Genomic DNA, 20484 nt, shown 5'->3' on the forward strand with positions numbered 1-20484 from the left:
TTTAAAAGCTGTTTAGCTTATAAGTGAATCAAGAGAAGTAGTTTATTGTTTGAAATAGTGTCATCCAGTGATTTAAAGACTGAAATTGCCTATAAGGCTTCCAAAATATATACTTTGATTAGCTTTAGGAAATAAATTAACGAAGTCGTCATTATCTATCTTTCAAAATGAGCTGGGAGTGTTTGAGGAACAGAGAGGCCATGTGACCGCTATGTGAGGAGCAAGGGCAAAGAAGAGAACAAGCTGAGTCTGAGACCCCCTTTGTCCTGGAGCCCACCTGCCCCATCTGGCAGGACTCTTGCTTTAAACTTTTCTCCTCAACCACCCCTGTCCTCGGATCTTCCCTCCTGACCATAAGGCAACCCGCCCTCTATTCCCCTCCTCTCCCCGCAAGACTCTCAGACATGTCTTTCATGCTTTCTGTTGCATTTTACATTAATATGTTAGAGATATCCCAGAGCCTGTGTGCTGGGGTGGAAAGATAATTAACAGTGGCTCTGAGCCTGAAGTTCATCATCTGAAAAACAGAGAGGATTAGAAATAATGCATGTAAATAAAGTGCCTGACGCGTAGTTAGCTCCGACTCTGCTGTCCTGAGACACATCCCTTTCCTTCCTGTTATTTTCACATATATCTGAATATGTAACTATGATAAGGGAAACTATTAAATTATAAGTATTTATAATCATGCTGCACACTCACACACACACATAAATACTCCACCACACTATGAGGTAAAGAATCCTGCAGTTGAATATCTCAACTATTCTGTCTTTGTTGTAATGAGTGGAGAACCGGATAGAGTTGCAAATTTGAAGCATTCAAGAGCTTTGCCTGTAATACACACATACACATACATATAAAGAGAGCACGAGAGAGAAATAGACAGGACGAGAACAGGGAGCTGGAAGAGGGAGACCTGAGAGAGGAGGAGAGATCTGGGTAGCTGCCAGAGGAAGTGAAACTTTAGGGAAGGTATTTCAAAAATAATTTTGGGGAAAGTTGTGCTCTGCCATGCTGTGTATACCCTCCTCCATATCCCTGAGAAATTTCACAAAGGTCGTGTTACCCTTTGGTATGTTTGCAATTGCATGCCTGTGGATGTGAGTGTATGCAGTTGACGGTGATTTCTTGTGTCAATTGTCCTCACAGTGGGCACAGAATGGGAGTATGGCAGCATGAAAGGGCTCAGGTTCCAGTACCCTCTTCATTCATACTAAAGTGCAAAAGTAACAAGTAAGCACAGGTTCATATTTTTAAAAAACTAAATTGAGACTTCCTGAGTGGTAATTTAAAGTAGTTCCCCTTTGCTTACAACTAACTATGAATCTGGCTTTTCTTTAATTTCTTATCTAGTTCTTTGAGTTCAGGAAAACTTTTTATTTAAAATCTGGCATCAAAATTTTTAGTGAAGGAGGTTTCTGCTTCCTGTAATGGCCAGGTACTTCCTATTGAACCAACTCTTCACAGCATTAACAACTCTAAATGCTTGACAAAATATAAAAAACACCCATCTCACACCACTGGAGCATGATTCAGAAGCAGGTAGAAACTGAAGGAAGGCCTACTCTTGTGAGAAGGAAATAGTAATGGGTGAGCTTCCCATTCTCTTATGGCTTTTAGCTTGAGGGTACATCCCATGTGGTGTCAGATAAGGCAGTTAAAACTCATAGAAGCCCACAGTTTCTATCAAACCCACAGAGGTCAGAGTTTGAGACAATCACAGCAGCTGGGAAGTGAGGGAGGAAATCTCAAAAAGGACAGAGGCAGACAAGGGAGCCTCAAATTCTATGAATAAATTCTGTCCAGGTCTCCGGTTGACCTTTAACTATGCATGCTTGGGACAGACTCCATAGAGCTCCGGTAAGCTTGAAAGAAGCAAGACTTTTGAACAATGTTTAAATCTTTTCCAAGTAACGTCTCCTTTTCAAAATGATGAACATAAATTCTTGATTCAGGGTCACAGGTGACCTATGCCAGCAGCTCAGGGTGCAAGGCAGGAACCAAACCTGGACAGGACACTCTTCCATTGCGAGGCGCCCTCACACTCACTTACACTCACTTAGACTGGGGCAATTTAGACATGCCAGTTAACCTCACGTACACATCTTAGAATGTGGGAGGAAGCCAGAGTACCCAGAGAAACCCACGTAGATGTGGGGAGTACCTGCAAACTCCACACAGACAGAGGTCCTGGCTAGGAATCATTTTTTTTTTTCTCATCGACATTATAATGAAATGACATTATCTGATGACATGCTGTATAGGAAAACATTAAATAACAGACTACATTCGATGTCAAAAGGATGGCCATATACGTAGAGGGACTTTTGCTCTCAAAGAGAGTTACAGTCATTTCCTAGGAGCGCTACAACAAATTATCATCAACTGAGTGGTTTGAAACAACAAATTTATTTTCTCAAGCTCTGGAAGTTTGAAATCAAAGTTTCAGCAGGCCACGCTCCCTCTGAAGGCTCTAAAGAACCCTTCCTTGCCTCGTCCCAGTTTCCAATGGTTACTAGCAACCCTCAGCATTCCTCGACTTGTGACTGTGTCACTCCAGTCCCTGCCTCCATCTTCATATGGCTCTTCTTTTTTGGTGTGTGTCTTTCTCCACTCGGCCTTCTTATATGGTCAGTATCAACTGGAATTAGGGCCCACCATAATCCAGGATGACATCATCTTAACTAATTACATCTGCAAACACCTGGTTTCCAAAAAGGTCATGTTTTGATCTTCCAGGTGGACGTGAATTTTAGGGGGACACTATTTGACCCAGTACAGAGGTAAATAAAAAGTATCGTGAAATATCCAGAACTTCAAGTTCTAGGTCTAATTAATCCTTAAATAGTAAAGTATTTTCTATCTTATGGAACACAATTATTCATGAAAGTGTATTATGTATTATGATTATGAATACCTAATTACTCATGACTCATTTATATTTTGACTTTCGTATTTATTGCCATTGAAAGCAACACAAATTTTATTTCATTATAAATTTTTAAAATTAAGACATCACTAAGTAATCCTAGCCCCCTCCCGTCCCTTACCCCCTCCCATTGTTCCAAATGAGTAAGGTTAAATAAATTTCGGGGAGAACAGGGGTTGCAAAGCCCTTGACAAAATCTGTTTTCTAAAGCAGAGCCATTCCATTAAGCATACCTAAATTTAGGTTTTCAAAGCCCCATAGACTCTGAAAAGTAAGTTGTTAAAGCTGGTAATGAGTTTCAGTGTTGCTGCATTTGGAAATGTCTACATCACAGCAGTAGCCATTATACTAGATTTCTCTAGAAGAGGAGGGGGCAGATCTGAGCGAGTCTTGTCTTTGAGGCTGTCATTTCAGATATTAGTTGGAATTCTATATTCTTGACCTTCATAAATTCTTAAGTTATAAATTCCTAGCAACTGTAATTTGTAAAAAGCATGCGGACAAATCCCCTAATGACAGAGATGATTAATGTAAAATATTTAATTCAACTCAGAAGGACCAAAGATAAAACACCCTCTTCTTCCATCACTATACCAGCAATCCAGGCTTTTTCTAACAATATTCTTGGGTTAGAAAAAATGCAAATGAAGCTTTTGAGATTAACTTAAAGTGAAAACATTTGCGGCTGTCATGGCTAATTTGACAATAAACATGAGCACCAGCAATTCTCTCAATATATTTTTTGAGTCAGTATCTTAGGGTTGAAAAAAATAATTGCCCACATAGTTCTTGCTGTTGGGCTAAATCTTTACATGTATTTCCTGTGCCTGGAATTGACTCTCCTCTCTATAAAAGTGATCACTAATATACATACAACTCAAAGTTAGTGCTGAGCCCCAGCTGCCAGGTCCACAGGAGCATCTCTATAGTTTTGGGGGGCATAATTGTTTCCATTTCTGCCTTCCAGTCTGGGAAAAGGGCACTTGGAATGGGATTTGTGAGGTATACTTTACTGCTTTTATTTTTACAGCTTTTATTCAGTCAAGATTCATTTCTTGAATACCCACTATGTTTCAAGGATTTGGCATAGAAAAAGAAATAAGACAAGGTCCCTGTCCCACCTACCTTGTCTCCACTGACAAACCAGTAGATAATTCCAACAAATCGAGAGGGAGGATATGCCTAGAATGCTATGGGAGCTCTGAGGAGAGCTTCTGAAATTTGCTTTAAAGAACTGTACATGTCTCTAGTTATACAAGCATGATTTCTGTGCTTTGATAACTGAATTCAGCCATAGTACCAACAAGAAAGAAATGTATTCTAGCAAACAGTTTTTTAAAAGATAAGATTTGCCAAAACAGTATGCTCTAAAAATAAATCAGTGTAATGACTGATCTAAGAAATCTTAATTATTTCCTTAATTAAATAGTCAGAGCCTTAAAAGAATTAATGACCCATTCACCAAAGTCATCGTGGTAACTCTCAATTTAAAGATAGCTTTCAATCTATTCTCCCAGCCTTCTTACTGAATTGAAATTGTGGAAATTGTCCTCCATTCCTACTTCTTATTTATCCTACTTCAAATTGGTCATTTAAACACTGTTTATTCTGCCACCTAAATATTTCTTTAATTCATAACATTTTATCCTCATTGCCATTATCTTAGTTTGAGTGCCCATAAGAGCTCACTTGGATTGTTACAATGATTTTCCAACTGGCCTCCCTTACCATCTTCCATTCCTCCTCCACCAACACGAAATCTATTCACGTCTTATTCCCACTTAAAATCTTTTCGTCCCTTGCCATCACCTACAGAATAAAGTCTTTAGCATGCCGTACGCGGCCATTCACACCATCTGGCCCTTGTCTGCCTCTCCATGTTGATCTCCTACAGCAGACTCCTTGTACCAGGCAGTTAGTTGAAATTCCTAGAACGTGCCCTGCTCTGCACATGTCATTGCCTCTGCTGTTCGCCCACTCCTTAGGCTGTCAAGCTTCTATGCATCCTTCAGGACTCAATCTGTCAATCGCTTCCTTTGTGAGCTCCTTCTCGTAGTCTCATTCCACCAGACTATCCCTGTACATTGTACATACCTCTGTTGTGATATATGTCATCCCACTGTGATTTGTTAGAGATTCTTCTCTACCCAAAAGTAAGGTTCACTTCTAGTTAATGGAAAACTGAGAGAATCATCTCATCACTTTTCATCTCTAGTTGTCACCCTAGGCCAGTAGAGTAGGCATAAAGAATTCTTTCTTGAAGTCCAGGGAGGACTTGAATACACTGAGAAGCCTGCTCCAGGCCTGTTCTGTCGACTGTGCCGCTTATACTGTCTGATGTCACATGCTTTTCTAAGTAAGCAGCTTTGATGAATTGAAAAGAGCACTCCAGAGAACAACATACAAGACACTCTACCTGAAGAGATAGACCCAAAGGGACAAATAAACTTGTCAATGATGTATCATTTTGCTGAGGCAGCAACTTTTCTTTTCATGAGTCAATGACTTCCTCTGGCCTACACAAGCCATGTTGAAGATTAGGGGAGTATCTATCTGGAGTGTACAAAGGAAAAACAAGATTGATAACAGCCTTTGGGGGTACAGAAAGAGTGCATACGACCTCTCGTGTTACACCCAGCTCCTGCCTCAGCTCTCCAAGGTGGGGAAGTTGGGATTGGTTATCAACTGATCTCCAATCTCCAGGATATAGAAATTTGGAAATGTCTGATGCCCAAAGGTCTAAAAGAAAAAAGTGAGAAGAAATCTGGCCTTAAATACTGCTCATTTCTTATTCATCATCTTCAAATATTATTAACTAAGTTACTGGTTTCCTGTTAGGTTTTAAGGATGTCCCCCTTTATGTACCTTCTGGAGAAGCCCAGCATCTGGACTTTTTTCCAACAGGAGTGGTTTTCTGTTTGAAGCAGGCCAATAGTGCCCAGGTTGAAGAGATCCAAAGAATTCAGAAAGGAATTCAAGCAATAGGCTTAGCTACACATTTAGCTATATAGTCAGAGGATTGTAAGTCCAACTCAAGACTGCATAGAAGGATGGAGCTGTAGGGGCTCTGTAGGGGCCATATGAGAAAAATCAAAAGATTTTAGTTTAGCATAATGGAAAGAGTGTGAACTTTGGGGCAAGGCAATCCTGGGTTTGAGTCCCACACACTAGTTATATGGTCTTAGACATGTCATTTAACTCCAATAAGCCTTAGTTTCCTCTTTTGTAAAATGGGGTTAATAGAAACATTTTTATGGACTTGTTAGCATTAGAGATAATGCTTGTATGGTTGTAGAATCCTTTGCACATGGCAGGCTTTTAAGGAATGGTAGTTATGATTTTGAGTTTGTGTTGAGAGTGATGCAATGGTATCTAATGTCCTACCCAATCCTCCAAGGAGTGCCATCAGCAGTGGTCCATATCCAGTGACTGCTTGAGGCAAGGGTATAAAAGTCCTAGCTCAGCTTGAAACAACTCAGAAGGACCATTCTAGCTACAAAACTCCCCATGGTTCAGCCGGGTTGATGTTAGGCCTGCATCACAGTTCAACTTCTCCCTCTGCCCATTCCAGCTTTCTTCCACTCCTTCCCATGGGTGTTGATCTCAAGAGCACTCCTTAAAAACATCCTGCTAAACTCCATGCCAGAGTCCACTTCCAGAGGAACCTGAGCTGTGACAAATAACGCAGGTCTCCAATCCTATGTTAATAATTATCCATTGATCCAAGGTGCTGAAGCCCAGAGAATACCTTGTGGCACTTTGGCCAGGTGTCAGAAAATACTTTAGAAAGACAGGCAAAGCATCAGGAAAACTATAAAGGAAAAAAGGAAATCCCTAGAGACATGTGGAATTTGCCCATAGGAAGATATTTGATAATTTCCAGAAGTTAAAAACATCCTAAATCCTATTCCACATGAGCCCAAGAACATGGAAATGTTTTCCAACATCAACTCCCTAAAAAGAACTTGGCTATGAGATTCATGTCAATATAATTAAGCAGATGTAATGATTAGTCTTTTCCAGTATTGAACTTTTAATTCCCTTTTCAATGGCAAGGACCCAGCTAAAGACCTTCCTGGAAGCAGAGCCAATGTTTTCCTTCCTCGTGACTGTGTGTGGGTGGCCTAACCAGTTATTTTGTAGCTGGGCTGTACTGCAGGCACCTTTCTGGTGCCCAGTGACATTGAGGCTGGAAGCTCCTGTCCCACTCAAGGACAGCAAACTAGATAGAAGGTAATACCTGGGAACCCAATCCTGAAATAAATTTCTAGGGTTAACTTAGGCTCTACTTTGGACGGGGACTCCATCTCCAGGAACAGCCTTATTCCAGCATGATTCTTCTCTGTTCTTTCCTACACTGGGATCTGTTCTTTCTAACACTGGGATCTGTTCTTTCCTACACTGATCTCACTGGGTATTAGGAGTTGAAGACCCAGGTAAGATTAGCTATTGCTAATTGTCAGCTATTCGCCTGGCCATGTCATTTAGCAGTTAATGAACAGATACTTCCTGAGCATGAACAAGGCTCATGTGCACCTTGAGGACCAATACTGGATACCACGCTTCCATCTCTCCAGATAATGGGAAGTGGACATGAATATGAGAGAGGCAGCAGCAGGACAGTTAAGTGGTACAGATAGTGAGTGCCATGAGACTAGAGGAAAGAAGCAGGCTTTTCCTAAGTCACTTTTTCACATGTCTCTAAATCTCATCTCGATGTAGCCCTGAGAATGCAAAGGTAATGCCTTGCCTGAGGGAGCCCCAGAGAGACATACAGTTGACCCTTGAACAACACAGGTTTAAACTGTGAGTCCCCTTATACACAGATTTTGTTTCCAATAAATACAGTTGGCCCTTCGTATCTGCATGTTTCGTATCTGTAGATTCAACCAACCACAGATCAAAAATACTGTTTTCACAGTTGGTTGCATCACAGATGCAACTGTAGAGTCAAAAGTTATATGTGAATTTTCAACAGGTAGTTGGTGATGTTAGCACCCCTAACCCCTGCGTTGTCAAGAGTCAACTGTATATCGAGTGTTTTTCCAAGTAGTTTGTCATCCATTTTTTGACCTTCGAGTAACATAATCAAGTTAGCAACAGATGTGCAAGATTTTTTTCAGTGGTGACATCTCGACTAGTGTTGCTGTGCAGCCCTCAGGGGACTCTTGGTCTCAGTATTGGTGGCCTTGCTGTATGTACAAAGCACAGGGATGACAGGGGTGTGCCAGAGGCCTCAGGGGCACTGCTAGTCTCAAGGCTCTTGCCTCTCCTGCACTCGCTCCATACTCCTCAGGCTGATGAACTGCTGGAGGAGCAGTGATACACTTGCAGGGGTCTTGCCCCTCTGCTCTATCACACTGCAAGGCCTGGACCATGGTGTAACCTGATGCCCTAGGGATCCAGTCATCCCTGCCCCACCCCCAGTGCGCATTAGGTGATACATCGCCAAGCTCCCAAATTATTCATAGATCAAGAGGCTCTGTTGCTGCTCAGCCACTAAAGTATTGCATCCCAGAAAACCCTAGGTAAACTAACAAGTTCAGGGACCCAAAGGCAGTCACCCTTAGCTTTTACCTCTGCCTAAGTTCAGAGGCTCTGCCTCCAAAACAAGTTTAAGATAGTGCAGGATGAGGTGAAGGGACACTTCATCAGCCTTTTCCTATCTCTGTCATTCCCTAGCCCTTCTTTATTGGATGATTAAAGAGTTCTCAATCTTATATATACAGAACCTACCCCCACCCACCCAGAATATCACCCCGAAGGCCCTCCCATATAGAAATTCAGGAGCCCAACTGCCACCTGGGTTGTAGCCTAGGAAACCGAGGGCCTGAGGAGGACGGGAGAGGTAGAGCCTCAGGATCCATTCTGAGAAGATCCAGAACTGTCCTCACTGTACGAGGCTGGAGGCGTGCACTGGATGATCTAACAGGAATTTTCCATCGCTCACAGTGAAATGTAAAATGACCAGACTCGTAGCAGGATAACAGTTTTACATAATGGTCTTCACTGTCTCAGGCCTGCTAGAGGCAGTTTCTGGAATTGAATGAATTGTTTAGTTACTCTTTCTGTTTACTTTGAGCAGTGGCCCTGAGTTTCTAAAATTAATTAAACTGATGCTAAATGTCTTAATAAACATCAACCTTGTAAAGCTACCTAACTACCCTTAAAAAAAAAAAAAAAACCTTTGTCATCATTTAAGAGAATGATTTCTCTGGTCAACTAAAAACAGAATCAGAGACTTTGGGCATGCAAGGGGATGTGAGATGAGTTACACAGAGGGAACCTGAGGCTCAGAAGGAAATGAGTTGCCCAACAGCTCTCAGTCAGAATTTACCTTTCCTTACTCCACTCACTTCCCTCCTTCCCCAAACTCCCTGCTCAAAGCTGAGGACAGACTTGCCTCCCTGGAATGACATCCTCGGGGCACATATCCTATACCCATCTACTTCCCAGCCCGTGATGGAGGGATCGCTGGATCCTCTCCCAGGAAAGAGAGGAAGGAAAAAGCATCATGGCCGCCAAGATGAAACTCTGTCTGAGAAGCTCAAAGAGCACAGGGAGGAGGCAGTAGCAGGCAGAGGTCTGGGGCAGCTCCCAGCCCACCTCTTAGATGAGAGACCCTAGAGATCAGGAGAGAAAATGTCCTGGAACAGACTTCCTGCCATTGGCAGCAGGACTGAGGTAAGAAGGGAGCTCCTTCTCTGAAGTAGATTTGATGAGAATTACCAAGCTTTACTTTCTGATGATCTAGTTCATGGCAAATGTGCTGTGAGTTTTTGAGCTATTTAGCCATTGAAAGGAAATGATAATTGGGGACTTGAACTTTCCAGCCAGGATTAGGCCGTTGCCCACTGTTATGAAAGGCAGAATTTGAAAACCTGGCAGAGCGAAGCAGAGATCTGTGGTATTTAACTCATAAGGCTAGTGCTCTGAAGTTGGTATACCTGGTATGTGAAAATGTGAGAGCTGAATAAAAGTGAAAATTATGCTGACAGAGCTGGATTGCAGTGGAGTTCAAATATCCATTTTTCCTCCCCCTTAGTCTTTGCTTACTAAGTGCTGATAGTGACCATTAGGTGCTGGAGAAGGGTTGATCTAGTCCATTGATCTCCAGACATTCAGCATCGCCTTGGAACTTGTTAGAAATGCAGATTACCAGGCCTCACCCCACACCCACTGAACCAGAAAATCTAGGAGAGGGGCCCAGCATTCTGGTTTTGAGCAGCCTTCCAGGTGATTCCGATGCAGGCTCAAGTTTGAGAGCCTGGTCTAAAGCATAGTGTGGTTCCGAATTTGTTGTTTATTAAGGAAACTCTATCTTTTTTTCAGTTACAGTTGACATTCAATATTATTTTATATTTCAGGTGTACAGCACAGTGGTTAGACATTTATATAATTTATGAAGTGATCCCTCCTTCCCAAGTATTAGGAGAATATCAAGAGTATACCATAAGCAGCTCTGTCTTTGTCTCTGTGTTGCTGAGTAGAAGCTGCCAGGCCTCTGAGGGGTTTGGGATGATGATATATATTTGATGTTTTCTGTTCTTCTTCCAACCTCCTCTGGGGAAAATTACCTTGGGGTATGAAGAAGATGCCAATCTGTTCTTTGAGAGCCCTGTAGGGCAGATTTCCAAAATAGTGGCCATACCCATAAGCTTGGGGCCACAGCACAGGTGGACTTGTACCAGGGCTCACCCAAGTGTTCTTGTCTGGGGAAAACTAACTTCTATTCCATGAGTGTATAGTCTCATTGCTGAGGTCTTGTCATGTTCAAGTCCATTCAGCCTAAAGGAAGAGCTCACAGGAGGCAGAGGAAGTTGGTAGAAAAAAATACACAGGATTTTTATGTATCTTGTGTCTCTTGTTTTGGGCCTCACAATAATCCTTTGAGAGATGTAGTATTGGTCTTGTTTTATAGATAAAGAAATGGAAGCTCAGATGGATTAAGGTCTGTCACCTTAATCTATGTCTGCTCAGGTATGAAGTCACAAGCTAAGACATGGCAGATCAGGGCTTCAACTCCAACCCTGGTGCTCATCCTCAATGCCTTCACCTTCCCAGAGCCCTTCCCCTCTCTGCTCTCCTTGCCTCCACCTCAACTTCAAGGGGACATGAGTGACCTAACAGGATAGTTGAAAAGGAGATTGCACCAGGACTGTAAAATTCTGGCCTATTTCATTAGTGGGATGTGTCCAGCTCAGAATTCCTCACATTTGTTGGTACTGGCCAGCAAACAGCTTTCTGCTGAGAGGGAGAGAAATTGGGGGAATAGCTCCAGGGTTATGAGAAAAAATAAGGATGCTGAGTTTGCCATATTTCTCCTGACCGAGGCCACTCCTTACAACCCCAGATTTACCAAATAACATGTGCATTTGCCCTTTGCAAAAAAAGGGGGGGGGAGGGGCAAAGGGGAGATAATCAGTTGGGGGCAAGGAAATGTCTACCCAAAATTCTGGACTTTCTTCACAAGTTTTCTGAAGTACATTGTATAAAAGGCATAGTCATATGAGAGTGTCTGTGTCTGTGAGAGAGACGGAGTATGCACTTTTCACAAATATAAAGTAATGAGTTTGTTCCTAACAAGCCTGGCTGAGTTTTCAGTATTCTGCAGCTGCTACATGACTAGTCCACTGAGATATTTAGCACTGGCTGGAAAAATACAATCAAAGTATATTCAATCAATAACAAGAAACAGCAATGCTTCTGAGAGTAACCTTACTGTAAAAGTGGTCTCACCATGGGAAATAGAGACAAGTTTGCTTTTCTTCAAGCCCAGCTCAGGGTTTTTTTCTTTCCAGACACTCCACCAGATACAAGGAATCCACGTAGGAATGAGGACACCTCAGCTCTTGAAGTATCATCATTGCTGTCTCAATAAGTCTAGCCCTCTCATTAGCCCTGCTCTTACACGCTGTATAGAAGCAGGTTTGAGGTTCTGCTCAGAGGGTCTTAATTGCCCTTGTTGAGTCTGGTTTGGACCATCTGTGCTGACAGAACACTTAGTCCTCCCTCCCATGACATTTACTTGCACACAGTGACCTCCACGATCCAGATTGGATGTGTTTTCCCCACCCCACGAGCATATCCTCTGCATGCCATACCATGTGGTGATGAGCTAAGCCAGTTCTCTGACCTGAGCAAGGACTGCCAGCAGGGCTCCCTGAGGCACCATGCCTGGCATCTGAACCTACAGATATCTATTTGCATTATGGAAATCACCCTGACTCCCTCAATTTGCATGTAGAATGGCAGGGATTGGTGCAAGAAGTTGCTGCAGTTAATTAAGGATTAGGTGAGGCCAGTGGCTGCAGGAGTCTGTTCCTCTCATATTCTGAGCTGTGACTTCCTTCCACCAGGGCCAGGCCTCTACCCCAGAAGCCATATGGCCACCTGGCCCCACAGCAGCTTCCTGGTGCTACAGCCTAGATACCAAGTATCTGCATGGGCCCCATCCTTCCCAGCCTAACAGTGGGTTCTGGAGTCCATCTCCTCTGAGAGTAGGAAACAGTGGGCACTCCTGGGCAGGGCTCAGCTATGGCTCTGCTGCATTTGGGGGGACCCGCTACAGAAGACGATACAGCCGTAATTCGGCCTGGAATGAACTTCCCTATCTTCTCCCAGAATGAGCTGGCTGCTTTTAAGCTACAGCCTCCGCAGTGCCTGGACAGATGTTGTTGGTTTAAGACTAAGCAAGAAAAGTGGGTTCCCGGGCCATGAGCTTCGCAGGGATCCCCTCCCTTCAAAGAAAATGTAAATTAGTGTGGAAGGTGCTGAGGTTAAGAAATCTGCGACCCTGCTGTGTTTATGCCCCTTATCCTCCCTTTGTCTTGGAAAGCGAGGCTGGGTGTTGTGTACAAACACAGAGGCAGAACTGCACCCTGGTAATTGATTCACGCTTTTCGTCTCAGCTTACGTGCGCCACGGCCCTGAGAAGATGAGTAATGTGCCTGTTCCTCTGTGACATTAAAGTGCTTTTACATAGCATGTGCTCCTGAACCTGACAGACGTCAGCACACACATGCCCTTGGAGGACACTGATAAGGAAAGTACAGAAGTCTTTGGCCTACCAGAAATTTAAAGTTAAGCTAGAATGGAGGCCAAGATGCCATCTCACCCCTGTAGCCTACTCCTTCCTGTCAGGCCTCTGAGGACAACTTGTTTGGCTCTTGCCCTCTCCTCTAGGCACCCCCATCTTGGCGTGGCCCGTTTCCACCCCTGGACTCTTGTGCTTTTGGACTACCCACTGTCTCCTGCCCTCCATCTCACCTCTGCCTTCTAAGGGCCCATGAAACCATGGTCCAGGAGCTGAGAAAGTCAGGCTCACTCTTGCCCTCTTTAGGACTCACGTAGTTTACTCTTAAAATTAGCCTGCCTCACAGGTAAGCCAGATTGAACAAGCTGAGGCCTAGTGAGTGAGGGGCTGTCTACAGGTTAAGCCGTCTGATCAGGATGCACCCTGCCAGAGCCCCTGGGATTGACACCATGATGGGTTCAAATAAAACTCTTCTTCTGCCTCAGGATATTGATTATGAGGCAGAAAATGCAATTAACCTTGACTAGTTTAGGTCACTGGCCCAAGCCTGCTTACTGCTTGCTGCCTCAGCCCCTTCTCTAAAGAAGAGACCAAGTGCTGAGAACCAGAATCACACACTCCAGGGAGGAGCAAGAATCTGAATTCTCCCAACCTCAGAGTTTCAGAATGACTCCGAAGGGCTCACGAATTCTGTGCACCATATATAGGGGTTACACTTATGTGTGGTGTTATCTTCATATATGTGGGGAGTACTACTGTGGTTCATAAAATACAAATTTATTTTTTAGTGGGTACTCAATAAGTTATTTTGGCCCAACAATAACTTTGAGAACAGAAAAACCCAGAGGTTCAGCTGGATTTGGGTGCTTTGTCTCGGCACACTTGTCTTGAAGATGAATGTCCTCAGGCTTGGAGCCTTGACTTTGTGACTAAATAGTAATCACCTGTCAGCCCAAGTGCCTGTTTCTCCAGTATAATCAATGGCACAACATTCAGCACACGACACATGGATTAGCCTTAGCACGTAGGTAACTGCAGGCAAAAAGAAGGTAGAACTCAACGGGCTTTGCCATCCAACCAAAAGAGAAGACTGGCTGCCACAGAATATTTCAGAAAGCCCCACACTTAGGTCAGGGAGACCACAGAGAGGAAATTCTAGGACACTGCTGGCATCTGGAAGTGCAGGGAGACCCACAAGGCTAAGAAGTTTAAAACTCCTAAACTCTTGCCCCTGTCAACAGCTTATGTTAGGGAGCGTACCATAATGAATGTGACTTCCCCACTGAAAGGTGCCTCAGGCCACTCTATCAGCCACAGACATGAGTACTCCAAGAGAGGGGCAGGTTGCAAACTCTGTGGAAGATGCCACAGCCATGCTCCAAGTCGATTCTGCCACTGTGTCTCTGCTGGGAATTTAAACTTTTGGAATTCTGCCATAGAGAGAAGCTCTGTTCCCACCTCTCTCCTCATTCCCCTCACCTTCCACCCTCCAGCCTTGGAGAAACAACAAAAAAATGATGCTTCTCTTCATTAGTCTACACAAGAGCCTTTTAGCTTAAAACCTTACATCTACCACTGGTAAATGGAAATCTGAGGGAATGACAACTTCATGGTGGAGAGCAGCGGTTTCACCAGATGCCAAGAAACGAGAAAAAGATCTTTTTTTTTTTTATTGATATAGGGAATGTGTAATGGGATGTGTCCTTTTTTCATAACTACCTGAAGAGAAAAGCCATGCTTCCTTTTTCTTATGAAATGAGAGAACTCAGGTTGGAGCTACCGAATTTAAGGTTCTTACCAGATAAGAATCTTACAAGTGTATTTGAGCTGCCAGCCCATGAGGATGACCTGTTTTTATGGAAGACATAATTCTTATGAAGAGTCCATGTGATTTCTATCACAGAAGCACCTTTTCCCCCATGGTTACCCGAGGCTCCTGCTAATATGGTTGTTGTATGTATGGAAGCAAACTTCTTCAGCCATTAAAACTCACCACAGCTGATCACAGAGTAGTAGCCAGCTTGGTTCAAAGTAAAATTTGTAGAGAAAAGCTATTCGCAATGTGCAACTGTCTTTTAATATCCTATTTCAGTTGCTCTGTGAAGGTTAATAGCACCGGATGTGCCGCTTCGGGCAGAGTTAAACATCGTTCCTTTGCTCCCAGAAGAACCTTAAAAATGAGTGTGAGCTCTTCTCACACTCTGGGACATCAGTAAGGAAATAGTGTACAGCCTCCACCTAAAAAGACAGTTGTTGATGGAGTTCTTTGAAAGATCTGGTTTGTGGTCCACCGCCCAGAAGTCCCAATGTAATTCCTGGCCAGTCTCTGTCCTGAAAGTAGCTCTTTCTGGTGGGAGACCAAAGGAGGGGAGAACGGGGTCCGCGGCCTTGGGATCATGTTGTGAGAGGGCGTGTGGGGCCAGCAGTAGAGGAGGATGGCACCACCTTCCTTCGTTGAGCTGTCCATGCACTCATCCTCCCAATCCTCTAAGGATAAGCTTCTTAAGATATTTGCTGAGAGATTTGATATCCTGTCCTAGTTCTCCTAGAATAGTATAGGGTGAGCCAGCAGAAAGGGAAGAGGGGACATGTAAACCTTTCATGGAACAGGGCCAGACCCTTCTGTAATTACCCATGGCCGTGGACCTTGGCATAGGTGAGATACTTTGGATCTTATAAGACAACCTCGATTTGGATGCAGAATTAGGCACAGACCCATTAGAGATGATTATTTCAGCTGCAGAGACCACTGGGGACAGGCCCAGAGATCGATACCCTGCAGAACTCCAGATGTTCTGAAAGTTTCCTGCAAGTCATTCTCTTCCCAGCTCATCCCAGATACCCAGGCAGGTCCCTGAAGGAGACGGTTATGGGTTTAGAAATGGCCTAATTTCCTCATGTTTAGTGAAACCTTTTAGCTAACCCTCTACCTTCTATTCATTCAGTCATTCATTTATTCAACAAATCATTATTGAAGACCTACTTGCCATATGCCAGGCCTTATGCTAAGTTTTAGGGGAGGGTGCTTGCACTCCTGAAAATTATAGCCTGGAAAAGGAGCAGATGACAAATAAATAAGCAAATCAACAAGATAATTACAGATTACTATCAATGCTATAAAGGAAATAAAGAGGATAAATGAGATAGAAAGTAACAGGGAGGGGCTGTTCTCCAGGGGAGGACCTCTCTGCAGAGAGGACATTGGAGCTGAGACCTCAAGGACAGAAGGAGTGGCCATGGGAAGAGCTGGAGGAAGAACATGCCAGGCAGAGAGAATACAAAGACGCAGAGGCAGAAAGCCTTGGAGCGTTCAGGAACAGGGAGGCTGTGACAGCAGTGAGGACAACAATTTGGGATGAGTTCAGAGAAGAGGCAGGACACAGGTCGTGTAGGGCCTTGGAGGCCATGATCAGAGTTTAAATTTTATTCTGAGATCAACAGGAAGCCACTGACAGTGTTAAGCAGGAGTGGTAACAATTAAAGATCACTGCGTGCTCACTGACACCTTGTTTGTAATAGCAGATTAGAAATAAACTCCTTCAAAATGGAGGTGGGTAAATAAATTTAGGTTTGTTCTAGTGGTATGCAGTTAAAAACTATGTGGCTTATCTTTATGTACTACTATAGAAGGATTCATAAGATACCCTAACTGGGGGGTGGGGCGGAATCCCAAGAAACAGAATACAGTACAACATATGCTGCCAATGTATTTTTAAAAGAGGAGATGTATATGTTACACAGGCTTGCCCGTGTATAAAATACCACATTAAGGATACACAAGAAGCTGGTAAAGGGTTGCTTCTGGGGAGGAGAACTGAGGCACAGGGCGACTAGGATAGAAGAGAGACTTATTCTTCATAGTTTATCCTTTGGCATGTTTGAATATCTTACTAAGTGCCTGAATGACTTATTCTGTAAAAAAAAGACATGTCGAAATAGTGGTCACCATGGTTACTGTGTGGAGAAAGGACAAGAGCAGAAGCAAAGAACCAGTTAGAAGGCTCTGGCCGTGGTCCAGTTGAGAGACGGTGGTGGCTTGACCTGTGGGTTTGGCAATGGGGATGAAGAGAAGTGAATGGATTCAAGATATACTTTAGAGGCAGAGCCAGCTGGACTTGGACTTGGTATATTCCACACTGACATTCCCTACTCCCAAGCTGACACACCTTAGGAAAGCTTTTTGCATTAGATGTTGGAACTGGGCTCACCTAACTGCTCTGACCTCGCTGACATTTTTGTGGATGGAAGGGTTCTTGGGCTCCTTCCAGGTACCAAAAGCCTCAGAATTCCAGAGAATGTCCAATGTATCTTGTAATATGAAGGACATAGTTTTGGACATGTGTCCCTTTCATATTGTCGTGCAACTATTATGATTTTCAATGACCATCAAAACAAAGTTCCACTGAAGAAGCCCTCTCATTTCTCAATGGAGCTTTCCTTCTTTGCAGAGAGATGCCAAAGGCCAGTACCTGTTTGACCTTCTTTGCCACCACTTGAACCTACTAGAGAAAGACTATTTTGGAATCCGCTTTGTGGACCCAGATAAGCAGCGGGTAAGTCAGTATTCAAAGCACAAATGGAAAGGGTTGATCAAGAAGCCTGAAGCTTTGAACTGTCACTCATATTCAGAGTTTAGCCTCAGGAGTCAGGGACCAACCAGACGCTGCAGCTGAGTATCATCTCTTCAAATCATATTATGAGACCTGAAAGACACCTTAGCAGAGCTCTTTGTTTTATAGATGCTGAAATGGCAGCCTAGAGAGCTAGAGTGATTTGCCCAAAGTGGCCCAGATGGAGGCAGAGCAGCTGGGCTAGTGCTGTGGTCTCAGAGCCCAGGTCACAGACTGAGCCTTTCCTGCCCCCTTTCTAGTATATGGGCTGAACCACATTGTCTGATTAGGAAGGGCCTCACCTGAAGGGCCACACCAACCCAATCTGGGCAGGAGAGACATACAGCTGAATTGATATGGGCATTTCAGATCTGCAACTCTTATTCTGCTCTACACAACACAGTGGCTCTACAGACACAGGGCATTGGCAAGGACTATGATATTCCTGACAGATATAAGAACACGTTCATTATCCCTAAACCCCTGCCCGCCTCTCCAGCTTTACCTCTCCTGACCTGTCTCCCCTGCTGTGGCCCAGCCAAACAATACCGTGGCTTCCAGACATGTCAAACGTGCCATCCTTCTTTCTTTTCAGAGTCTTCCCCTTGCCTGGAATATTTCTTCTCCCTTTCCTCACTTCTCCACACTCTACACAATTCTTCTGGCTAACTCCTTCTCACACGTCAGGTCTTAGCTTAGACTTTTACTTCTTCCAGAAGTCTTCTCTAACCTCCACTCTGAATGAGGGGCCCTCCTCTGTGCCCCATGTGCCGTGTACCACCCTTTTCATAGCACTTATTAAACCATGTTATGATTGCCTCTGTCCCCTGCAAAATATAAGTCCCATGAGGGCACAGACTTTATATCATTCATCACTGCATCCCATGGAACTAGCAAGGCACCTAGAATATAATGGATGTTTAATAAATCTTTGCTGAAGGAGTGATGAATGGATGTTAATGGTTAGTGGTGCCATATTTCTCCCCTCCGTTTGGCCAGCTGGCCTGTTAACAGACACCTGCAGTGTCTACTTCTGTCCATCAGCCCTTTGCTCTCCAGGGGGATGTACTCGCTGGCATCGCCATTGAAGTGGGAAAGCATGCAGAAGTATTCAGGCCCCAATGTCTCCCTTTCCTACACCCCTGCCCATCAACCACTCTTGTCTACCACTCTTCAAAAACATGATCACCATGAATCCCAGAGGGCCCCCTTTCATGAGTCCACTAATTTTCTTCACAACTTTAAATATGGGCTTCATCTCAGTCACTACCAGGGATACTTGGAGGGAGCTCCAGAGGGTATAGCCTCCCAACAGTGCCCAGGACCACAGATAATGAATGAATGGATACTCCCTCACCAAGCCAGAGTCAAGTGCTGGTTCGTTCTTTAATGCTCAGAGCCACTGTGTCTCCAGATCCCATTTAGGGTTTTATGCTAAACATATGAGCCTTAGAAAAGAATCAGAAGAACTGTATTCCTTTCCTTTGACGAGCCCTGTCCCACTTCTGCAGACATATTTCATTCCTCCTGGCTCAGCAGAATTTTGAGCATCATCATTGTTTGGGGAGTAGTGTCGAGGTCAGCCCCTCACCCTGTAAAGGCTTCACTGTCATGACATAAATACTGTCCTTAGCTCTGGACCATAGTATGAGACTCCAAAAAGTGCCATTACACCAGGAGCTTTATGTCCTCACATGCTGTAGGTGTCCATTCACTATATGATGATGGACTATTTTTACAAAGGGTTTTGTTGTTATTTATTTGTTTAATTTTATTTTATTTTATTTTATTTTTGGTCCGAACTGTCTCTCCTTAAGAAGGAAGGCCAGTTACCCCAAGGTCTGTCTCTTCATCTCCCAAATAGAGCGGCATATGAAGAAAACAGAGCAAAATGTGACTTCTTCATTATTTTTAAGTTAGGTCAGAATGTGCTTGGGGAGAATAAGAGAGATTAAAAGCAAAAGGAGACAGAAAAATAAGGAAATGGGAAAAAGGAGAAATAAACATTTGTGGAGTGGCTGCTGTGTGCTGGGCTCTGCACTGAGCACAAACCTAAATCTTTCAGCCAAGTTGTATCAAGCACTAAGCTAAGAGCTTCACATATGTTATTTAATCATCACCACAAATGAGATGAGTACCCACAACTACGTTATCCATTCTCCAGATGAGTAAATAAAGTCTCACCTTGCTCAAGGCAGGTGGCAAAACCTGTCTCCGGCTCAGTCCTGCCTGACCCAGAGACCGCATGGTTTCTAAGGTTCCACATTGAATTCATACTTGAGAGCCTCTAAAGCTCTGTGATTCTGTGCCTTTATTGAGGAGTTCAGGAGAGCAGGGAGGCTTGAGAGTTGTGGGGGAATGGACCTGTAAAGAATTGTCATCCTAGATCTACTGATTCATGGTAAAGATGGAGGAAGTACGCTCCCCAGCTCCCCTGATGCCCCAGAGTGTGAGGTTCTGCTCCATCCCTGGGGCATCAGGCAGTCTGAGCCCAGCACTTACATCCATCCCATCACTTCTTGTTCTGCAGCAGTCTCCAGGGGGTCTGGGCACTCTCCTAGTCCTTCCTGGAGATGCTGCCATCACGCACACTCTCCCCTGTTCCTGGCTCAGGCCCAGGGCCCCCCAGCCTGCTCTCAGCCTCTCCTTTCAAGGTGGAGGTACCCTTTCAAGCCTCTGAATATTGCATCGCATTGGCCCATTGACCCAAATATAGGATCAAACACCTTGTTCCAAATCTCCTTTTCCACTTCTCCAGACCCCTCCTCTCCAAAACCTGGTTAGCAGTTTGCTAGTGATCCTCTGGATCCAAGATTTAGCCAGACAGATGCAAGAGGTAACTCTGGCCACCACCATATTCTTGGGATCCTGTCAAAATTTATCTACCAGACCTTTAAAATCTCTTG

At 44.0% G+C, this 20484-nt stretch overlaps 2 protein-coding genes across 5 annotated transcripts in view; one reads left to right on the top strand and one right to left on the bottom strand.

Moving 5' to 3' along the window:
• FRMD5 (FERM domain containing 5) overlaps positions 1–20484 on the top strand; it is a 250884-nt gene that overhangs the window by 191781 nt on the left and 38619 nt on the right. For all 4 annotated transcript variants that reach the window (XM_039888279.1, XM_039888278.1, XM_039888277.1 and 1 more), the window contains exon 2: positions 17417–17521. In XM_039888279.1, coding sequence (XP_039744213.1) covers positions 17417–17521 — 105 coding nt within the window. The remainder of the gene's footprint in view (positions 1–17416; positions 17522–20484) is intronic.
• The window catches only part of WDR76 (WD repeat domain 76), a 114042-nt gene that overhangs the window by 1635 nt on the left and 91923 nt on the right, over positions 1–20484 (bottom strand). The gene's annotated exons all lie outside the window — the stretch shown is intronic.

Source organism: Pteropus medius, unplaced genomic scaffold (genome assembly GCF_902729225.1).
Source record: "Pteropus medius unplaced genomic scaffold, Ma_sr-lr_union100, whole genome shotgun sequence".
NCBI classification, from domain to species: domain Eukaryota; kingdom Metazoa; phylum Chordata; class Mammalia; order Chiroptera; family Pteropodidae; genus Pteropus; species Pteropus medius.